This window comes from Citrus clementina, unplaced genomic scaffold (assembly GCF_000493195.1).
Source record: "Citrus clementina cultivar Clemenules unplaced genomic scaffold, Citrus_clementina_v1.0 scaffold_3, whole genome shotgun sequence".
Lineage (NCBI taxonomy): Eukaryota > Viridiplantae > Streptophyta > Magnoliopsida > Sapindales > Rutaceae > Citrus > Citrus x clementina.
This window is the reverse complement of record NW_006262339.1, coordinates 42424402-42448069: the sequence shown is the minus strand read 5'-3', so window position 1 is coordinate 42448069 and position 23668 is coordinate 42424402. Positions and strand designations below refer to the sequence as shown.

At 34.1% G+C, this 23668-nt stretch overlaps 5 protein-coding genes across 5 annotated transcripts; all 5 read left to right on the top strand.

Annotated features, from left to right (window-relative positions):
* The first annotated feature begins 2038 nt into the window (after positions 1–2038).
* On the top strand, positions 2039–2696 carry LOC112099991. Its single transcript, XM_024187548.1, has 2 exons — positions 2039–2052; positions 2219–2696. The coding sequence occupies exons 1-2, from the start codon at positions 2039–2041 to the stop codon at positions 2694–2696; spliced, it is 492 nt and encodes a 163-aa protein (XP_024043316.1).
* Positions 2697–4395: 1699 nt separating this feature from the next.
* LOC18047810 lies at positions 4396–5538 on the top strand. The gene is made up of 3 exons (XM_024189314.1): positions 4396–4687; positions 5072–5354; positions 5488–5538. The coding sequence occupies exons 1-3, from the start codon at positions 4397–4399 to the stop codon at positions 5505–5507; spliced, it is 594 nt and encodes a 197-aa protein (XP_024045082.1). The 5' UTR covers position 4396; the 3' UTR covers positions 5508–5538.
* A 3328-nt stretch (positions 5539–8866) lies between these two features.
* On the top strand, positions 8867–10912 carry LOC18047809 (F-box/kelch-repeat protein At3g24760). Its single transcript, XM_006443570.2, has one exon. It carries the CDS (start codon positions 9577–9579, stop codon positions 10747–10749), a length of 1173 nt encoding a protein of 390 aa, XP_006443633.1. The 5' UTR covers positions 8867–9576; the 3' UTR covers positions 10750–10912.
* A 2710-nt stretch (positions 10913–13622) lies between these two features.
* On the top strand, positions 13623–17030 carry LOC18047808 (ribonuclease P protein subunit p25-like protein). Its single transcript, XM_006443569.2, has 8 exons — positions 13623–14067; positions 14924–15004; positions 15119–15207; positions 15300–15374; positions 15781–15923; positions 16011–16100; positions 16242–16304; positions 16601–17030. The coding sequence occupies exons 1-8, from the start codon at positions 13945–13947 to the stop codon at positions 16696–16698; spliced, it is 762 nt and encodes a 253-aa protein (XP_006443632.1). The 5' UTR covers positions 13623–13944; the 3' UTR covers positions 16699–17030.
* A 3073-nt stretch (positions 17031–20103) lies between these two features.
* LOC18047807 (protein SULFUR DEFICIENCY-INDUCED 1) lies at positions 20104–22620 on the top strand. The gene is made up of 4 exons (XM_006443568.2): positions 20104–20295; positions 20625–20837; positions 21288–21443; positions 22141–22620. Exons 1-4 carry the CDS (start codon positions 20104–20106, stop codon positions 22546–22548), a joined length of 969 nt encoding a protein of 322 aa, XP_006443631.1. The 3' UTR covers positions 22549–22620.
* The last annotated feature ends 1048 nt before the right edge of the window (positions 22621–23668 follow it).

Here is a 23668-nt window from a genome sequence, read left to right as displayed (position 1 = left end):
CAAAAAAGAAAGAGAAAAAAAGGGGGGGGGGGGGGGGGGGGGGGGGGGAAGTAGTGTACATTCCAACTCCGTTAGTCTGATGTTATATTTTTGTGTGTGAGAGAGAGAGGAGCAGAGGGAGACTACGTGGATGGTAGCTCCACCACTAGATCTACAAAATAGCACTTTGTGTTTTTTTTTAATCACCGTAAAAGAATGGAAGAAACAAGCCGCAACCGCAACTTTTACATGTGTGACAAACATACTCCCACTAACAGAGACATTAGCCTTGATTCTCTCCCTCCATCACACACATACACATCACGCCATTGCGATCATGCCACGTCAATCTTAAAGTCAAGAAGTGGATGGCAGGGCCAAGCCAAAACCTTCTGAGAATGAAATGTGAGAGAAGCTCAAACACAGGCGCAAAACAAAAACCCCACTCCAATGACAGGCCGCTAGTTTTATGGCATCTAGAGCAACACCACAAATGTCTAGAAGAAGAACAAACTAGTAAAATACAACACATTATAATAAATGCAGTTTTTTCTTGATTGTTTAGTCACCCTTCATGTGAGCCCCTCAGCAATTAACACCAACAGCGCAGTTTGCCAGTTTCTATACACTAAAATATCTCCTTCCTCACATGTGATATGGTGGCCATTTGATTATATCAAAGAATTGTAATACACTTCCTCTAGTGTAGTAACCATTACTTGTAGAAATATCAGTCTATTACGGTGGCTTGGCTTAGATGAGTAAAGTTAAAAAGGCTTGAATATGATTATAAACATTAGAATGAAGCAAGTCGTGACAATATCCGAATTAATTAGCATTTTAACACCCGCAGTTTATGTTGCAATATCAAATTACTTCTATTTAGATTCAAATTTACCACATTTTTTAGGTGTGAATATTAAAAATTTAATAAATATGTTAATGGATAAAAAAAACTTGACTTATGAGGTTTCAGAGGGTTTGATATTTTTTGTCCCTCTAGCTTTTGGATTTTACTATTTCTTTCCTTATAATGTCAAAATTTTAACAAAAACGAAAAAAAGATTTGATTATGGCTGTAACGAATTTTTCTGTAAAATGTTTTGGCATTAACAAGTATCAAAGAATTATGAAAATTACAGGACTAGAGAAGAAGCTGCAAACTATGGAGGGGAGAGTAGCGATAGCCCCATATAAAACAAGATGCATGAGAGATTTCTCTCCAAATTGTGAGTTACAACCCTCGTTCGAAGAACTCAAAGACAGAGAGAGGGTGAGAGAGAGAATGCATTCTTTTTACAAAGTTACTTGTAAATATTACTTTCCTATAAACTATCACTTGTTTGTTTAAGTGTTAGGACTAGTTTGGGATTGCGGTATCTAATAAAATAAACTACTTCTACTATACGGATGAAATTAATTGCTATTTAAAATAATAATTTAGTGCTTCGTAAATTGTATTGGTATAATGGCTATGAGTTTAAAACCATAATACATATATTTAGTAAATTTTATCATGAAAATGTTGTTCTATTATATGTATAATGATCAAAATACAAATAAGTTTATATTGCCTTCTATTTAGATATTAGGCTTTATGGAAAATAAGATATAATTATCTTTTTTATTTAAATATTAAAATTATAATAAAAAATTTTTAAAAAAAGTACAATGAATTATTTAATAAACTGTTTATAAAAAGTAATTCCCTATCTAATTTTAGTAGGTATTGTTAAAGTGGAGAAACTTACAAAATAAGTCATTTTTAAAAAACTTATCAAAAATTATTTTTTTCCAAAACTTATGAAATAAGATACTTGTATCATTTCGACTTTAATCCGAAATGAGGTTAAGAAAATTTGACAACCAAGTTTGTTCAGGGAGGAGGACTAACTAAAAGAAAGACAAGGGGGTACAAGCATTCTTTTAACTATATAAATGTAATAGCGCAATAATTGATGTTTGTCCCCTTAATATGCTTCTTAAGAATATTTTTAGCTTCTTCCTTCTGTTTTCTTTCCTTTTAATTTACTGATAGAGAACAGGTCATTTTTGGAACATGAGTATTCGAAGGTAATAATAGAACTAGCTAAATCTTTAACCACGATCGATGAAATTGGATTATTCAAAAAAAAAAAAAAATGAAATGATTCAATGATAAATAATGAATATGGCGCACAAGGTGGGTTGCTCATGTGGTTGATATTAATGATATTTTACATTCCTTGGTTGCATGCAGTTTTGCTAAGTCTTGCTGGATTTCTTCATCGGTGGGTTTTGTTGGCTATTGCTCTACCTTTTTGGACTGGCTTGCTCATGTGTTTACAAGGTGCAGTAAAGATGAGTGTAATATTGCTATGATGATTTGTTGGCGGATTTGGGTAAATCGAAACAATAAAGCTTGGAACAACACAGCCAGCTCAGTTTGTCAAATTCTCAACTCTGCCGGGCAATTTCTCTATCAGTGGCAAGCGGCAAAACAGCAAGTTTTTGATATTAATGATGACACTCATAAGCTGGTTCATGGGGCACTGTGTTGGGAGAAACCTAAGTTTGGTTGGGTAAAGTGCAATGTGGATGCAGCTGTGTTTACTCCTCAAGGGAAGATTGGGATCGGCTGTGTGATTCGTAATTCACAAGGAGGTTTTTTGGCAGCAAGGTGTGTGGGTGTGTGGCAGGAAATTTTGGAGCAAGGAAGGCTGAAGCTCTTGGCATAAGAGAGGCACTTAGTTGGATGAAAGAACTGCAGTTCCCATGTGTTATCATAGAGATGGACTGCCTACAAGTGTTCCGAGTTTTGGTTTAGAAGTTTTCAAGTCCGAATGTGTTTGGTTTGATTATTGAAGACTGTCGAGCTTTAGTTAAGATTATAGGAGAAGTGCAATTCTCATTTGTGCGTCGATATGCGAATCTTACTGCTCACTCCATTGCGAGGACAACAGGTTCTTTGTCAAGTCCCCATGAGTGGAATGTTGTTCCACCTCTGTGGTTGTTAAACAGTTTGTAAGTTTTTGCTTAATGAAATTTATTCCTTTAAAAAAAAAAAGAATATGGCGCACAATGGAAAAAAAAAATGTCTGGAAAGCCGAGGGGTTAAATGAAATTCACTGATTCATAGCCTAAATTTATACATTTGGACCCTTCAATTTTAAATATTTATGATACGACCCTCTCATTTGCGTATAGCCCTTCCAAACCAAAATCCAGATTGGCCCGGCAGTAGATAATGTTTCTTGGTTCAAAATAAACCGAGAAATTAACCTCATATTGTAGAAGCAGTTTCTTTCACAATCTTCATTTACCCGAACTCAATGCATTGAGATTTACAGCCACATTGCTTACTCTAGCCAGCTACCGAGAAAAATTTTTGAGACTATATTGTAAATCCAATCTGTACCATTTAAAAAAAAAAAAAAAAACTGGCCCATGATTTCATTTAGGGACCGATGAGATCAAGCAAACCATAGATGAACAAGTGTATGGTTAAAGAAGAAGCCACAAGGGCTGATTAAAATTGAGTTGTATGTGTTAATTAATTAGTTAATTCAAAACTTAGCCTTAATCAACAACCACCACATGATCATCTTATATAATATATATAATGAATCCCCCCCCATGTTACAAAAGAATCACAAGGCCAACTTCCTATACTCACCGCCTAGTTGTCTCTCCATTTTGCTTAGATTCACATCCATTTTCTTTTGTCTTCTTCTCCCCCAAAAACTTCAAGTGGAGACAGGAATCCTCAGCATGTAGACAGCACAGATAGATCTTTCATTGCTGTCCATTTTGACCAACACAGTCATCAGTGATCACAGTTTTTTGTTAATTCCACTAAATATCTAGCATAACATGCAGGTGAGCTTTGCATATATAGTATATAATTAAGCTCATAAGACATGCAGCATGTGTGTATATGTACACAATATATCTTTAGCATCATTCACTTCAAAGCTTATTACCCCTCTCCTCAATTGTAGCAGATTTTTCAATGGCTGTTCAAGACAACAACTGTACCTGAAGAAGCAGGAGAAAGTACCCCCTATCGGGCCAACAAGAAAATTACTTATGGTAAGAAACAACAAAAAAAAAGGGATTAGTACCAACAAAAATTTTGCATAAAGGAAATTAATTCAGATCACGAGAGAGTTCTCGTCCATAATCATGCACTTATCGTGGTGATTTTATTATATTTTTGGCAGGGAAAGATGCTGAAACTAAAGATGTGATCTTGTATAAGCAACGGGGAGTTCATCGAAGAAGATCGAAAAGGGATAAGGAGAGCGATCCTCATCATGGTAAACATTTCAAGCCATTTGCATTTTTATGTAGAAAAGATGTTGCAAGAGCTTGTTTCGACAGCACTATCAATTTGAGAAGACTTAGAAGCGTTAATAGAAGAAACTGGACCCATACTATGTACAAGATGAAGAAAGATCAAGAGATTGCTCGTGGACTTTGCTCTAATGATCATCACAGGGCTCATGATTCCGCTGCTGTCCACGCAGGAAACAAAGTTTTACCAATAAGTGATAGCAGTAACGCAGTAACAAATAATGCAGATCGTAATAATGAGCAATGTGGAACGGCAGTAGAAAGCAACAAGAAAGATAATCATAAAACGAAAACCATGTCGAGGATGAAGGAGCTATTGAGATGGGCCGCTGCTGCAAAATCAGAAAAGGGAGGCAAGTTTCTTGGCAGAAAGGTATTTCAATATTTTATTAATCAGTGTTAATTGTATCATCATTTCATCATAAATAAGCTCCTAGTTTTTCTTGTTGCAGTTGGTGGACAGTGTCTAGATGCTATTAATGTTAAATTTTGAGAGCTAGAACTAGAACTAGAACCCGGCAAGCCGCCACAATAATTACTATGGTGGTTGTAGATGGGACTTAATTTTCATAATTAATTGAATATCTGATCAAATATGTATATCAAGTACACGGGGCAAAACTAAAGTTGTCCCCTTGGGCCCCTCCCAGATCGATAATGATAACGATAATTAACTGTTAAATGAACCAAAATCCTGGTTTCAGCCAATGGGTGGCAATAGATGGATAATTATGATAATTGACTATTTTATCGCCAGGTACTTCAGTTCAGGAATCGAGCAACTCTGAAAGCAGTAGTAGATGAAGATCAGCTAAGCATCGAGTCTCCAAAAATAAGTTTCAGGTGGGATGTGGAGAGCAACTGTTCCACTACTACTTCCGTTTACTCAGGAATTTCAATGGCATCTTCTTCATCCAAGAATATTGACCAAATGATGACGACAAACTACCGTGTCATTTCATCTGTGAGCTCCATTCCTATTCCTGGCACAAATCATTGCGCCCCAAGAAAAGGGAATTGGATCACCACCGACTCTGAATGTAAGATATACATATATATCGATCCCATTCTCATTTGATATATTTCCTCCCTCTCTCTTTTCTCTCTCTCTCTCAAATTAATTTGAAGTCTCAAAGGCAGAATATTTACTTAATCATTTGTTTTTCTGAACAGTTGTGGTGCTAGAATTATGAAGGAATAAATTGAGAGCCAGCTGCAGCAGAAGAGAAGAAATATGATCTTGCTTTTGCTTGCGTTGCATGGCTGAGTGTACTATACTGATTATCAATTATCTAGGCCGTATTGATGGTTTAATTTTAGTATTTTGTTGAGAAAATTAGTAATCTTAATTGAAATATTAATCTTGTATTAACGATCTGAAATGTAATAGCTGAATCTTTGTAAACATGGCCTACAGCCTTAATTACCTAACCACTTTGCGAAATATATATTGTATGGTTTATGATTAAGTTTTATTTATTATGAATTGATTTGATGATCGTTGAACTCACCCGACACACGTTAGAGTCAAATTATAGAATAGGTTACTAGTTCATTTTAATTTCTATAGCTGTCACCTGACATTTTAATCTCTATCCAGATATATATACTTAATTGATTATTTAAAGGGATAATTCTTTAATTAATTTTTAAATAATATATCTGGTTTAATGACAATTTAACTTTTTTCTGATCCATATAAACAGGTTTTGCATTCGAGACCTCTTGTCTTTAAGATAAAAAAAAATATTGTTTTAATTAATTATTAGAATTGAGATTATCAATTTCTTTTTGTGGGAATCAAATTAGTAACCTGATGAGCAGCATGTTACGTTGCTTTCCTAACATTCTCTTGCGACATTTTGCATTTTAACATTTCACATCCAATGTGATTTCTAGTGCCAACTCTAATTAATGTCACCCAATTTACTAAGAAATTAGTCCACGAATATCAATTCTAAGAGTAGAGCTTTTATATACCCCTTTAACATCCTTATAACACTCTACTTCAATTTTATTTTTAAAATATTCCTCGTTTAATTTTTGAGAAACAAAAACCATCTTCCAAAATTTTTCACAAAAAAAAAACAATTCTTTTAAGTTTTTATTTTTAAAATACATACAAATCTTAAATTATTTTTATATTTAATAATTTCTATCTCTATATCTCTAAATTCTTATAATTTTCTCAAAAAAATATTTTAGATTAAAACTTAAATTATAAATACAACTTATGAAATGAGAGTATGAAAAGCTTATTCAAAGAATAATTTATTTAAATATTTTAATTAAATTATTATTTTAAAATTAAAAAATAATTTATTTTTTATTTAATTAATTTTAATTAAAAAGAGATTTTTCACAGCAGACTTTCTCGCTAATTCGCTATGAGTCAACCTCTTGGGTTCTAGTTTCTTCACAATCCTTCTTGTGGCGTTGTACCTTGGTTAAATCATTATATGTATATGATTGCTTTCCTGCATTTTGTTTTGGTTTATCCTTGTAGGCTCCCTTTATATAAAAAACAAAACATAAAAAATATATGAGATTTTATGAGAATTCTAAAGGTCTCAAAAGACTTACTCAAATTGTGATCTTAAAATTTGAGGGTGGAGGCTATCACAAGGATGATTGTGGGGACTAGTGAATTTATTTCATTAGCTCCCGCTTTTTTTATAAAATAACATTTATTTTTATTCTACTTACATATACATGACGAGGAATTGGCAACTCTTGTATCATCCCATATATGGGATTGACAATTCTTGTCCTATCACATATCATTGCCAACTGTAGCTATTTGTATGATTTATTATTATATTATTGAATTATTGGATATTTTAACATGGCTAAAGTTAGTTACCGTCTAAATTTATAGTTTTTGAAGTGTAAGTATTAATATTAATGTGCAATCAAAACAAACAAACAATTAAAAAAATGTTTGCATAAAACTTGTATTATACATGTAGTCAAAGTAAAACTAATATTTGGTTATTCTACTTTATATTTATTCAAGATTTTTGCCATATTAAATTATAATGATCTTAAAAGAAAAAAAAATGTCAAAACTTATTTGTTCACATTCAAAATTGTTCAGGATAATGAGATAAGATAAAATATTTAACGGGATGGGACTAAGACAAATTTTTGTCCTAAAAAAATAAACACATCATTTCAAACGAAGTTTTGCCATAATATTTCTCTAGTTTGGAACCGATATGTAATTGATTCCAATATGGAATCATGAATAATCATTGCTTTGGTCGATACACAACCTTTTTTCCTTGTATATGAAGGGAATATTTAGGCTATTAGTCGTTCATTTGAAATCCTGAAATAAAAGAGCAAATCAGAATTACAAAAAATGAGCGAATTATGTATCTATCATATTAGAAAAAGAACAAAAATATGACATTTTTTATCCCACTTACACAAGACTGAGATTGGTAAATTCTATCCTATTTCATTCCATGCCAATCCTAACCCCTACCCTTGTATGAGGCTCTCATACAACAAATTTCTTCTCTCTCAAAAAATCAAATATGATTTAGGCCATTTCTTAGTGATTTTAATGATTGGTCAAAGAAGTTGACGCCTTCGCGGTGGTCCCCATCTGGTATTCCGTCAACTTTCCGAGTGAAAATAAAAAAAAATAAAAAAATAAAATTCAGTTTCAATTTTGGACACCCTTAAAATTACTTAATTTAAGAACTAAAAAAAATTACTTATTTTAATAAAAATACTCATTATCTAAATTACAACGAGCCAATATACATAATTATTATGAACACATATATAATAAACCCATTATTTAACGAATAATTCTCGTACCTTAAACCATAAAAAAAAATTAATTTCGAGATCTTAAACAATACCGAATTGAACAGAGGAGAAAATCAATATTTTAAAAGATTTTACTTAGAAACTTGTGCTCGTTTTAATTTTTCAAAAATATAATAAAAGTAAAAAACATGTTAATCTTTGTCTTTTTGATTAGCAACAAAAAATAAAAATGAAAATGTCTTAAACCAATTCCATTTCTTCTTTGTTTTCAAAATAAATTTTAAAAAATATACAAAATAAATTTTAATTTATTAAATTTAATAGATGAGTGACAAGTAATTTTAGTAATTTTTAAATACACAAAATAAATTATAAGATTGTAAATAGCTCCACCCTTTAATTTTTTTTTTTTTTTACTTTTTTATTGAGGATAAATTCTAAAAATACATTGAGCTGTTTAAAAAATGAAGATCATTACTTGCTGCGGAGTGCTTGCTTCTGACACTGCTTATTGCCTCGTCTTGGTCCAAATTCTATATGGTGGTAATTGGAGTTGTTTTGGGCTTTCAAAGTAAATCCATTTGTTGGGCTTTTCTAAAAGGGATCCAATAAGACTCACATAACCTAATAATGGTAATAATAATAATAGCAAAATGAAGCACAATTTTAAATTACATACATTTAAATTTGCAGGAAGAGTTATTACGGGCTCTGGGTTCTTTAAATAACATTGTTTGCGATATTTTTTTAATCAATGAGCAAACTAAAGCTTTCTTTCGTTCCTTCCAAAATTTGTACCCATAATTCTTATGCTCCTCTGCCCCTTGAGACTATCACTCCTTCCTGCTCGAATCAATACGGACAAAAAACATTAAGATGAGAGGAAACAAAAGCCCTTTTAAAAAGATTGAAAATCATCATCTACACTATTCTTAAAGAATATTTTCATGGAGTTTATTTCCCTGAGGTTTTGTCCAACATTAAAGTCAGCTATTCTGGTTCTGTTTTGAAATTAACTTCCCGTATTTTGTGACTGAAATTAAGTTAAACTGAATGTTTGACGTCAGTCATCACCAACAATTAAGAAACATATTGATCTTTCTTTCTTTCTTTACTCGATTTCACTTACTTTTATTTCTAAAATGAAACTGTTTAAAAATGCCGATTTTTTTTTTTTCCCCCATGATCTTTGCTCTCAGCCTATTTTAAATGTTGACAGTAGCATCAATCATACCTTGTTTATTATGTCTGAATCTGATTTAATGCTCCATCTGCGTTAGGGGAATGAAAGGCTGATAGCCAGCCAAGCACGCCACTTCCCAATTTCCTTCTCTTGCATTATTGCTTAATGAAGCGTTGTCATTTCCCACACCTCTCAACCACCGCTTGAGTCGTGGCAATTAATTAACAAACCCACCTCTTTCTTCAAGTCTCCTTCTTCATCCCTGGAAAAAGAGTGGGAACAAAGAAAAAAAAAAAATGTCAGACCACAATCCTTACTCCGCCTTCACAACCCTGAGCACCGACATAACCGGACTTATTCTCTCCCTTCTCCCAATTCCGACTCTCATTCGGGCCTCTTCCGTCTGCAAATCTTGGCGCTCCATTATTTCGGCTCCGTCTTTCTCTGCTCTCATCGCCCACAACACCAACGCAAGCCCTCGCCCTTGGTTCTTCCTCTTTGGCCTCCACAAAACCTCTTCAAGGAACAACCAGTCTTTCGCCTTTGACCCCGCCTCCAACTCCTGGTTCCACCTCCCTCCCGCCCAAGAACCCCGCGCCGGTTCTTGCTTCATTGGCGCCAACGGTTTCTTCTTCACTACCACCCCGAGATTCGGCTTCTCTCGCATCCTCAACACCTCTTGGCACCTCACTTCCCCGCTTCGCTTCTCGAGAATCAATCCCCTCGTGGGTGTCTTTTATGACCACGATCGCGGTCATTGTGATTTGGCTTCTGGGTTTGCCTGTAACTTGCCTAAATTTATCGTTGTAGGTGGGGTCAGATTCATTGGTGGCCTTGTTGATATTGAAGATCGATTAGCTGTTGAGATTTATGATCCCCATTCGGATTCTTGGGAGTTATGTCCCCCTTTGCCTGCCGACTTCAGGTCTGGATATTCAAGCCAATATTTATCCTCTGCTTTGTTCCGAGGGAGATTCTATGTTTTTGGTATCTATTCCTTTTCTGTTTCGTCTTTTGATTTGAAAAAACATGTTTGGAGTGAGGTTCAGACTCTTAGGCCACCTGGGGTTATGTTTTCTTTCTTGATTGCTTCTCAAAATATGCTTGTTTTGGCTGGGATGTGCAATGCGCCGCGTGGGCCGTCCTTTAATTTGTGGAAGGTTGATGAGCTTAGTATGGAGTTCAGTGAGATTGCGATTATGCCGCATGATTTTTTGTACAGTTTGGTTGATACTGAGGAGGATGATAAATTCGCAAGCTTGAAATGTGTGGGGCTTGGTAATCTTATTTATGTGTTCAATGAAGAGTATCATAAGAAGTATCCAGCTTGTGTTTGTGAGATTGGGACTGAGTCTGATAAGTGTAGCTGGAGGAGGTTGCCGCAATTGCCATTGCCAGTTAATGAGTTTCATAAAGTTATTAGCTTTTGTTCAACAGTTTCGCTTCATAATATTATTCAGCGTGAGTAGGAAGGTAATGCTGCAGAACAAGTTATGTCACACTGATTAATTCCTACATCTTTGTATGAGTATAACTTGAATTCCTTTCTTACTTGTGCATGATTTGTATCATTAGCATCTTAATTGGCACTCTCTCCGTCACTGCAAGTAAATTTGTAATACAATGTATGTATTTTGAATTACTATTCTAGTGTATCTTTTGTATTGTTATCATGAATGAATTAATCCTAAAGATTACATTTCAATGATGAATTTCTAATGAAAAACAAGCATATAGAGCTCATAAGCGCTCGAAAATGTTTATATTTAGTTAGTTGTTCTCTGTATTTGATGTGGAGACAATACCGCTTCAGTTGATCATCAATTAAATGCAAACTATCAATCTAAAGGCTATTCAATTTCCAGATTTAAAGCTGCCCTCAAGACTTTATTGTAATTGTCAGATTTTAAATTTCTATTTTCACTTACTCGAGTACTGATCTTTTTGCAGGTCATCTCCAAATTTACTGTGTATAAGCCTTAGACATATTTGTTGACTTAATTCTTTTACTCTGATTTATAATGACAAACAAATTTACTCTTTGATGTTTTTGGTAAGTTATTGTAGGGGCTTTTTTAGATATTGGATACCTGCTTATGTATTCAATTCTTTTGATTTGTTAACAGATGTGTTTTACCTCCTAATGTCACAGCTAGCTTTAATATCTTAAATATAAATTTATGTGATAAATGCCACTATACCACCTTGGAAACCCTGCTTATTAAAAGTAACACACTTTATAGATAACTCTTGTTGCTATCGAACTGAGTGGAGCTTTGTCATGTTGAAGTTTTATTTTGGGTTTATTTTTGTTGGTTTTACAGCCGATGGATTTAGAGCCTTATGAAATGTCAAAGTTCTGATTTTTCACCATAATTTGATCACGCTTTATCTCAAATTTCTCAGCATTTATGTGTTTTGGCAATAGAATCTTTAATGTGGTTGGTTCAACATGTTCTCTATGTTCTTTATGGTCAAATTTGTGTTATTAGCAACAGGCAGAATACAGAAGAAAAGATGTATATACTTGCATCTTCTTACTTGTTGCTGAACCTACTTGTTCTGCAGAAGTTTCATATTTTGACGTGCATTGAATTGCATTTCTCACTTAAATAGTGATGCAGTAATTTCAGTACAGTGAGACTTATTGCAAATACACTTTTTTGGTCCACTAGGGAATAAACTTAAGTCATGCAAATGACTAGGGAAAACCTTGCAAACAATTAGAAAGTTTTGTATTTCTGCATTAAACGGAATGTCTTCTCTTTTGTCCACCTTGATTTCTCAATTTGCGTTGTAGATAAACAGACAGATACAAATAGGAAGAAGACACAAAGAGAAATGCTAAGCCTGGTTATTGATGTCACTATGGGTTGAAGCAAGACCAACTTCATTACAGTTGCATCTTCTAAGTGCAACATGAAGAACAACAGTTATATCTCTTAAGTGCTTGTTTTAGTCATGAGCTCTTGTTCTCTTCTACTAATAGCATGTCAAATAGCTACTATGACCTTTAATTGTTACAGGTTATCTGGTTGAGATATGTCATGTTACCTTTTTGGGGAAGATAAGGTGTGTTGCTGTGTGAACTGAATTGCTCAAGACTTCACTGTTTTGCTGTCAAATTTGTTTGAAAAGCACTATTACAGAATGAGAATTCCATTTAGTTGGGATCTTGCATGTCTCACATTTCATAGATAAATACAACTAGCAGATATCTGGCCAAATTAGGCACCATACAGTCTGTTACAGTCTGCATGTGTTTTCAATTGCATGCATTCTTATTGTCTGTTTCCAGAATTGTAGTTCCTCTAAGCCAAGTTCGTTCTTGACTATCAAGTTATACTGAATGTTACCTAAGTGATAGCATAATCTGATTATACTTCATTATTGCTCAGAAAGTGATAGTTAGGAAACATTCTTGATAGCTCATTGTCATCGACCTTGAACTCAGATAGAGCTCTTTGGAACCATCTCTCTGTTATTTCCTGACTACCTTGCATTTTGTGCTTAAAATGTTGTATAAGTTTCATCATTGAGTTGCAAATAACACAAAAACTAAGGCTAATAATTGTCATTTTTGGCTTTCTGCCATTTTTCTCCACTAGATATTTGCAACTGGATGCTGGTAATTTTCTTTGACCACTACCCACCCATTACAACCATTGGAAGTTCCTCTGAATTAAAATTTATAACAATTGGATGTTGCAATGATGGTTTAGTTAACATCTGGGCTCTAGCTTTCCTCACTGACAGTATCTTCCCAAATGTTGAGCTAAGCTTAAAGCTGGCATAAAGTTGAATGCATTCAGTTTGTACTCAGTGAATTTCAGAAACTACTCTTCATAATCTAATGAAAATGCTGAACAGAAACTGAAAATAGATGAGGTTGAGAAGACTTGTGCATTATCTGTCTCTGATGTGGTGGTACATACATGAAATGAATTTTGTGCTTCACAACAAGCTAATCCCATACATGCCAGACGGAATCCCAGGATTAGTGATAAGCTGAGATAGGTATAGGGATAGAGATAGAGATACAGATACAGATAATAGGACCGACCCATTTGAAGAGTGGATTATGTAAAGTGTAAAGCTAAAAAGCTTTGCTAATAGATTGATCGTTATTATATCTCTAACTAGAAATTTCTGTCTCATCATATTAAACGCATTATTATCACATAATATTGATTAATAAACGGATGTTAATAATAAGTGTGCAATAGAATTAATGAACTTATTTATTGATCATGCACATCGCATGAAGAAATTTAAAAAGGAAAGGGCAAAAAATTCAACAAAAAAGGAGAAATATAACAAAAAGGGTTTAGAAAGAGGGGAAAAAGAGACAAACTCGAACAAAACAGTCCTTTCTTCGAACCAACATTAATATAAAAAAAAAAAAACTGTCACCCAATCTACAAGCAGTGAAACAGACACCACACAACCATATCCAATCCCCGGTCACAGTGTAATCCACGCGCAATATCTCGCGTGAATTTCTAATTATGGAAAAAGAAATAATGTAACCTAATAAATAACAAGCAAAGCCGGGCAGAGCAGGACTGGGGACTGAGGTTTTAGCCTTAAGAAAAAGGGGAATTAGAGGAAAAAAGGTGGTGCTAGGGTTTTAGCATTGGGTTGTTAAAAAGGGAAGGGAAGGCATGGACAGATACCAGAAGGTCGAAAAACCGAAGCCCGAATCTCCCATAAATGAAAACGAGATCCGAATCACCACACAGGGCGCTATTAGAAACTACATCACTTACGCCACCACTCTTCTTCAGGTACTCCTCTTTTCTTTTTTTCTTTTTTTTTCCCCCTTGGTTCAAATAGCTATAGTCTCTATTATTGATGGGTTTTTGATAAAAATGTTGTGACCATTCGATATGAGATGTTTTCTAATTGCTGCAGTTTAGTCATTTTACTTTGATGGTCTCTGATTGATTTTTGTAATGGTTCAGTTTCTTTGGCTGATTGGTGTTTTAGATTTTTCTTATCATTTGCTGACCCATTTTGGGTGTTATATAAGTGTGTTATTTTGAACGGTTTTTGTGGATTGTTGTGACAACACTCTGCTGAAGTTAAGATGCTCCTTTTTTTTTTTTTAAATGTATTGAAGGGTTTGTCTAATTCTGCTTCATTTTTGGAATGGATGTGTGATATTGTACTTGGGAACTGGCCTTTTAAGTCCGTCAGTTTGCGGATGCATGTGAATTGCTTGCCATTTGTTTAATATCCTTCACTTTGCTGCCTGCTTCCTTCATTGAACTTTTCCTCTGTATTAGTCGCTTACACTTGTTGTTGTGTGTCTTCAGCATCTTAGGTCCTTGCTTTGATATAGTCATTGCTCTGCCTCAGTTTTCCTGTTGGTTTAGATTCTTTTGCTCAATTCATACTCTGGAACCTAACACATCAGGTGGTTTTTTGCTTTCCAAAAAATCATTTTATTAGACCTGCTATATTTGATCATGTCTGTGCTATATGACGAAGATTGAGTGTCGATGCATGCCCACAGATTAGTTTTGTGGCCTGCATTTTTTTTTTTTCTATGATGTGAGATTGTCATTGATTTCTTCTCCTTTTAATTAGAAACTGTCATCTTTTGCATAGTGTTAACTACTTTTTATGATATTTAATTAGGAGAAGCATGCAAAAGAGATTGTCTTGAAAGCAATGGGACAAGCAATCAACAAGACGGTAGCCATTGCTGAGATTATAAAGGTCTGTATCTACTTTAATATTTTTACCCCCTCCCCCATTTCTTCTCTCTCTCTCTCTCTCTCAAGCTGTCTGCTGGCAATCTATAATCAATTAGCCATTTGTATCATTGAACAGAAAAGAATTCCTCAGTTGCATCAAGATACTGCCATCAGCTCTGTTAGCATAACTGATACATGGGAACCCATTGAAGAGGGCCTTGTACCGTAAGTCTGCAGAGTTTGATTTTCCATCATAAGAGATACACTTATATTTTGAATTCCATCATGTATCTCCTGATCATTTATGTCCTATGCAGTGTGGAGATGACTCGCCATGTCTCAATGATTTCCATCACCTTTTCAACTAGAGAACTAAACAATAACTCTCCAGGGTAGGTTCGTTTATCTCCATCAACGATGTTGTCTTGCTAAGTCAAATTTGGTAGTCAAGAATGTAGGTAAATTAGATGCTGACTTTATTGGGAATAATTGTTCTTTTACGCTTTAACAAAGGTTATGAGGATGGTTTATAAATCATTGAACAAGTGGCTTTTATTGGGAGGTAGACATGATATTTTACTTGGTATGCTATCCACACTGCATTCTTTAACAGCGTTTGCCCTGTTTTTTTAATATGCTATAGAAGCTGTGGTGCTAGTAATGTGCTTGTTACATTTCGATTGTCGTGCTGCGATTTTCTGTTTCTCTTTAATTGGAATTATTCTATTTGGCTTACTTGAAATTTTTCCCCCCTTTTATTGGCACATTGTTAGTATGACTTGCAATTTATGATCACAGGTACCAGGCTCCGCACAATGCTGAACAACCAAAGCTGCAGTATCGCTATCAGCAGCAGCAGCAGCAGCAGCAAAATCAACCACCTAGACAAGGACGCATTCCATACACTGCTGTTAACAACGCATACAATGCTGCCAATGAAGGTAATATCAGCTACAAGTTGGTAATTGCAGTTCTGATTTCAAATACCTTTGTTTTATCTACATATGTTTCTGGCATTTGATTTTTAGAATCATATGGCCGTGGACGGGGTCGTGGGAGAGGGAGAGGGAGAGGGAGAGGGCGAAGTTATGCCAGAGTTGGATATGGAAACTATCAAGGTACACAAGTCATGAATATGAAACTGCATGATCTGAAATTGAGAAACTTCTTTCCCGGTTTATCAAAATTCCTTTTAGGTTTGTTGAGGAAACATTATTTTTCTCCTTTAAGTTATCTTATTTATCTCTCTTTCCTGATAGAATATGATGGGTATTCAAACTGGGGCAGAGGTGGTGGGCGAGGCAGAGGATGGGGATATCGTGGTAAGTTTCCTGCATTTTCTTTTTTTTCTTTGGGGAGGAAACCCACTTGATCTTATACCTTTTTTCTTTTATTTTTTTGGGGGTACGATGTTATGTAATGTTAATTAGGTCAAACAAGGTTTTGCATGTAGAAGTAATGGTACAACTAGAACTTATTTTATGTGGAAGCAGTGGAATTATTTGTGTGATGTCCATGGTCATTCGATTTGCCATAGGAAAGATTTCAATTAGTAATGCTTATTCTTGTGTGCAGCTAAGTTGTTCGCTGATCACTCGAGCAATTGCTTTTCTGACAGGTACCGGGTATGAAAGAGGCAGAGGTGGAGGGGGCAGAGGTTACGCGCGTGGGCGTGGAAGGACGGGTGGCCGGTCAAGGGGTGGTGGTGGCTATTAAAGGCATAGACAGTGGTTCTTTTCTGCGTTTAGCTAAATGCTTGCCTTGTCCAGTGGGAAGATTTTACTAGAGTGCTGTTTTTAATAGCATGAAATGTGGCTTGTGATGATCTCTTGCGGGGTTGTTAAGCAGTGGTTGGGTTTTTGTGTTAATTTTGCTAAAATTGCATGGATGTGGGCAAGGTTATGTTTATTGGTCTTATCATAGTTTGCATTTAGCCAAGAAAGACGGTGGTCAATTTTATGATTGCTGTAATTCGTTTTCACCCTCATGTCAAGGTTTTGCCTTACCCTCCTATAATTATGTGCATAATTTATCGCCATTTTGTTTTATTCTTTTCTAGTCCAACCGCTATTCTTTTTCCCGTTATCTCAATTGCAATTTCAGGTGGAATTGGAAATATTTTTTTGTTAATTTCTAAAGAGCTATAAAGTACAAATATATCTTCCAAAACCGAAGGTAGTGGTATCTGAAGCTGTCAGCGCCGCTTTTTTTGTTTTTTATTTTTTTATTTGATGATTTCTATCTTTGGGACCATGGAAACGTCTAGGTTCATTTTTGTATTGCGGATTAAAAAATAATTGTAATGGAATTATAATCATAATGATAAAAAAAGTGTCAGCATGGGCATAGAGTGCGGTGCGTGGTGTCTCCTCAAGTCTGCAACTTACCAAATCTTTCATAAGCTGAAGAAGATGTTCAAGCTCTTTTGGTCCTTGAATAAGTCTAGGTTCATTTTTGTCTGCTAGACAAGAGTGAACTCATTTTTCTTTTTCTTTTTCTTTTTTTTACCTCGGCTCCCACTGGCCAAACATTATTAAGAAAATCACCACATGATGCGTTTACTTGATCGTAAATTGAAGGTGTACGTACTATATTAATTTTTTTCCCTCCTTTATAAAGCTTTTTGTAAAGAAGAAATCCATATGTTTATATATCCAAAACGACATCAGTTATATCTAAATTTTTCCTGTATCAATCTTTTTTTTTAAGTCACAAGTGTTTTTATGACAATGCATAATTAAAATCTAATTCAATTATATTTGCCGTCTAACAACTGGTCTTATGAAAAAGAAATCATCACTAAATCCAAAAGAGAAAGAGAAAGAGAAAGAGAAAGAAACTTCACTCACGGTAATTTTTGGAAGTTACTGGAATATATCACATTGATTCTGATGAGCATTGCCATTTCAGATGTTTCCATTCATGTATCTGCGTGCCCGGCCTAGTGCTCATCCCTTGTCAAGTCCAAATCAACCACAAAAACGTAAGCGGGATAATAACGTCTGAGTCCCTGATTTTTCACATTTGTTAAATTAGGACACGATTTGTCTATTTATATCAAATAGGTCTCTAATCTTGTAATGACTATAGTACCTTTAATTCGTCCGCATATTTTGACGACCAAAATGGCCCAAAATGTAATACTGTATGGGTAATTTGGTCATTCGAGTAGCGGCCAGCGACCCATTTGATACAAACGGACAAACTACTCTATGTTATTGAAAATTCAGATCATTTGGGACACAGAAATTATTACACTATATTCTCAAGCCCACAAGCCAATTTTTTTTTTTTAAGCTATGAATATGACTGCTTTCTAGACCAGGTTCACCTGGTTACCAGTGGGCTACGGCAGTGATACAAAGTATTGCGCATGGCAACGGATATTACTTGGTTGAATTGATAAAAACATTTTGTGTTGGAAACTTGGAACTGAGAAGGACTCACATAGTTACATGGATGAGATAAAAGAAATTTAAATTATCTTAGGTTTAAATAATTGAAACAAGTTATTTAGGTATTATTTGTTTTTTAATCTGAAATATGAATTTAATTTTTTTCAAACATTTAGAGGTTGTTTGTTAAATGTCTGAAGTCTGAAATTTTATTAATTTCAGACATTTTCTAAAATTTGCTTGTTTATTTTTTAGAAAATTATGTCTGATTTTCAGACATTTACATTTGAATAGAAAAATAAACTTTTGTGACTTTTATCTAAATGGAAAAATGTCTGAATAACAAGTAAATATTATATTCTAAAAATATCTCTGTAAAATAACTTATTTCCTAAATTATGAAATTTAATCCTCTTTTTTTTTTAATTTAATTTACAAAGACATAAATTTCAAATAACTAAGTTTAAAATATTTTTTTATTGTAAAAACAAACAAGATGCCACTTATATTCAGATATTAAAAAAAAAACAAACATGTCATTTAGATTTTCATATTCAAACCCATTTAGACTTTAGAAAAGTTTAGATCCACTTAGAATTCAAACAAAAAAAAAAAAAAACGCTAGCTCACTTATTTTAGATTATTTGTTTTTTTTTAACTTATCACTTATTATTAAACAATTTTATCTGAAATTTGAAATCTAAATGGAAAATTTTAACTTCAAATCTCAAAAATACCTTTAACAATTCATGTATTTCTAATATTAAAAAAGAAAAACAAATATGTCATTTAGATTTTCATATTCAGACCCATTCAGACTTTAGAAAAATTCAGATCCATTTAGAATTCAGACAAAAAAACAAACCCTAGCTTACTTATTTTAGATTTTTTTTAACTTATCACTTATTATTAAACAATTTTATCTTAAATCTAAAATCGAAATGGAAAATTTTAATTTCAAATCTCAAAAATACCTTTAACAATTCATGTATTTATAATATTATGTATATAAACATAATTTTTTGTCTTATCCTTGAATTTATTTTTTAATTGCTTTAAATTTTTATTCACATGGTAATTTTAACTAAACTCAAATGTTGAACAAATCAAATTATATCCATTGTGATGAATCAATTTAAAGCAACAATATTGACTTTATAATAAACGTTGATGATATAATTATATCTTTTATTATAAAATTATATTAAGATCAATAATGATACTATTTTTTTTAATGCTACCAAAATAATCGGCTTATGAAAATTATAAACTGTAAAGAACAAATATATGCACCACTTAAAATAATATTTATGTCAAATTACTAATTGAAAAAAAAAAAAAAACAAACGTTTCATTATGACATTTTCATTTAAATTTATTCAGGCTTCAGTTAAATTCAAACCTATTAAGATTTCAGATAAAAAAACAAATACAATCTAACAGTTCTATCGTATCAAATCATATCATTTATGTCTAAATATTCAAAATATGACAGCGGCTTAACAGTTAACATTCCCAACCATAAAATATATATATATATATAATTATCATGAGATGATATGTCTCCAATCAAGATGTGGCAGTTCGGATGATTGACCGACAGTAACAATAAACAAAAGTTCGACTCAGAGAATATAGACATCATATCGTCCAGGTTCGTCATATCTCCCATTTTAGACCATTTGTATAACTTGCAATTTATTTTATTTTTTCTTTTCCTCTATCAATGAATGAATCACTGGTTCACTCTTATCAGAAAAACAAAAAGAGATACCCGAGTACTGAGTCAGAGAGCAAGGAAATGGAGATGGGTTCTAATAATAAGAAGATTTTTTCAAGTAAAAAAGAAGATTTATTTCATGTTATTCACAAAGTTCCCGCTGGCGATGGTCCTTATGTTCGAGCTAAGCATGCTCAGGTTTTCATTTTTAATTAATTCTTGATCATTTTAATTACATGTCTTATAAAAACATTATTCATTGGTTGTTACTAAGAATAGGACATATAAAATCATGACTCTGGATTCATAAGTTGTATTATTTTCTTCAACCTAGCTAGCTAGCTCATACATGTGATATTGTTTTCTTTTTAATTTCTTCTTAGTCTGAAAACGTGTAATAGCTCGAGTTATGTAAGTTTCTTTTTGTATTACCAAGTAAATAAAGCAAGATTAATTCGCTTGAAATGGAGGCGTGGTCAATGAAATTTGAGTTGAAAATATAGCTGAATATATAGTTAATGGTGCAGCTAGTTCAAAAGGATCCAGAAGCAGCGATAGTGTTGTTTTGGAAAGCAATAAACGCAGGAGATAGAGTGGATAGTGCCCTGAAGGACATGGCTGTGGTGATGAAGCAACTTGACAGAAGTGAAGAAGCCATCGAAGCCATCAAGTCTTTTCGAGGCCTTTGCTCTAAACAGTCGCAAGAATCTCTCGATAATGTCCTCATCGACTTATATAAGGTAATTATTTGCCCTAATTAATTTATGTAACCTGATTTGTTGAAACATTAAGATGATACTTATAGGTTAAACATTTAGATAGCAATAACACTAGACTTTCATATATAGCTGGACTACTCAGCTTTTATCATATATATATATATATATATATTACACTTAATTGAATTAATTGTCTAAATAAAATGAAATTTGTGTATATATCTCACCCGATGGGACGTTTATAATTAATTGTCATATGTTAGATGATAATATTCATCATGAAAATGCATTGATATTGAACTTGTACCATGTATCAACAGATGACGCATCATCACATCGGTTGCGATATAGATTGATTTATGTATCATAATTATGTGAAAGTGTCTTATTCTCACCCCTTAAAGAAATATGCGTACTTGATTAAGTGATTATGATTAATATTGGCTGATAATAATATTAATGGGATTGTAGAAATGTGGGAAAGTTGAGGAGCAAATTGAGATGCTAAAACGGAAGCTAAGATTGATATATCAAGGAGAGGCTTTCAATGGAAAACCTACCAAAACTGCACGCTCTCATGGCAAGAAGTTTCAGGTTTCTGTTAGGCAAGAAACTTCCAGATTACTGGTAATTACCCATCTTTTGTTATTTACATACAATCCAAATTTCCTTTTTTCCTTTTTTTTTTCTCCCCCAAATCACTAGCTAATGCCTAATAGCTGCAAGTTGGATCGAGTAGAAGTCTATTTAAATGAATATGTAAAATTTTAAAAAAAGTTTAAAGTGTGTGTGTACTTGGGCAGCTGGGCTAAGAATATATACCTACATACTTTATATGCTCGTGAAAACTCAAACCAAGTCTTATGAGAGCAACAACTAAAGTGTGTGTGTATAATCTATTAATTAGTTGGAAATCATTCTACTACTACAATAAGAGAGTGTGCGTGTGTGTGTATCTATATATCTTGAACCGTTGACTTCTCACTTTCACTGTGATGATTAAAACAATTCAATAGATTTGTCTCTTACAGTGGAAGTAAGAAGTTAACGGTTCAAGATATATATATATCTTGAACCGTTGACTTCTTACTTCCACTGTAAGAGACAAATTTATTAAATTGTTCTAATCATCACATTATGAATTATAAGTTCATAACCGCCTTTAATAATTACCAAACCATTATGTTATTAAAAGGTATCTAAATTGTTACATTCCACTTATCAAGATTAGAGAAATAGGGTGCTCTAGTCTCTGGCAATCTTTTTTCTTGAATAGCATCTTTTGTCCTTGTCCCTTCTACAAGAACATTCACTTGTCTTGCAGGGAAATTTGGCCTGGGCCTACATGCAAAAAACAAACTTCATGGCAGCTGAGGTAGTGTATCAGAAAGCCCAAATGATTGATCCGGACGCCAACAAGGCATGCAATCTGGGCCTCTGTTTAATCAAACGCACCAGATACAACGAAGCGCGTTCGGTTCTGGAAGACGTTTTGTACGGTAGAATACCCGGCTGCGAGGATGGCAGGACTAGAAAACGGGCCGAGGAATTGTTACTGGAACTGGAATCAAAGCAGCCCCCACCCGACTTGTCGGATCTTTTGGGCCTCAATTTAGAGGACGAATTTGTTAATGGGCTTGAGGAGATGGTGAGGGTATGGGCTCCATCAAGATCCAAAAGGCTTCCCATATTTGAAGAGATTTCTTCCTTTAGGGATCGGATAGCATGTTAACTCTATTTTACTACTAATTTTTTTTTTTTTTTTTGGCCTTTCTCCTTTTTGAGGTTCTCTGCTGCTGTTCAATTGTGGGGTGTGCAAGGTAAAGCTTTATGTTGAAAAAAACAATTCCATATTTATAATTGCAAAGGAATAAGTGTCTCTTGTAAATAATGGACATAAGCCAAAATCAATGGACTTCATGTTTTCAAGTTCTATATTTTTTCTGTTTCGATTAATACAAGTTGCAAATATTGGTTAAATATTAAAACACAAGACAAAAGTTTATGATGATGAACGATAAGATTTACTCTTTTTTTAAATATATAGTCAAGTCAACAATAAGTTTTGCGTTTCAATTAAACTGATGGAGAGACTGTTTAATAAATTAGTGCGACACAAATAAAATACAATTACAAATAAAATTTGGTGTACACTTAAAATTAATTATACAAAGTATTTTAAATGGTTGTATCATTATTTAATAGTAATTTTAAAGTTATGAAATTTTTGAACCACTTGGTAGACGATATGTCTCTCCCCCATTTTTTTTAAAAATTATTTACTATGAAAATTTGATCTAAAATTTGGGATATTGGCATTACTCGAAATCTTTATAATATTTTTTTTCCTAAAATGGAAAAAAAAAATATAAACTTCCTCACGATCAACATAATCGACCCCTCTTGGCCAACGTATCTGTTTGGGAGAAATACGTCGACGAGACCAGGCGTGGTGAGCAGATATCTGATAGCAGAGTTCCGCGAACCGGTGTGTTCCGTAAAAGCCTGGTGCGCGGAGGAACAAGAGCAGAAGTATCCCGCTCGTCCACGAGCACGTCATCCGCGAGGCCAATTTCCCGTAAGAGGCATAAGGTCATTCCGGCTAGAGGACGAGAGGCGAGGAGACCCGGTCGACGGCAGTTGGCAAGACATGCTCCCCAGCCCGAGAATCTAGGCACGACAGCCACGCTTTCCCCAGAACCGTGGCGTAACACGCAAAATCTCACGGAACCACGACAGCCACGCTTTCCCCAGAACCGTGGCGTAACACGCAAGATCTCACAGAACCACGACAGCCACGCTTTCCCCAGAACCGTGGCGTAACACGCGAGATCCCACGTTTGCCCATAACG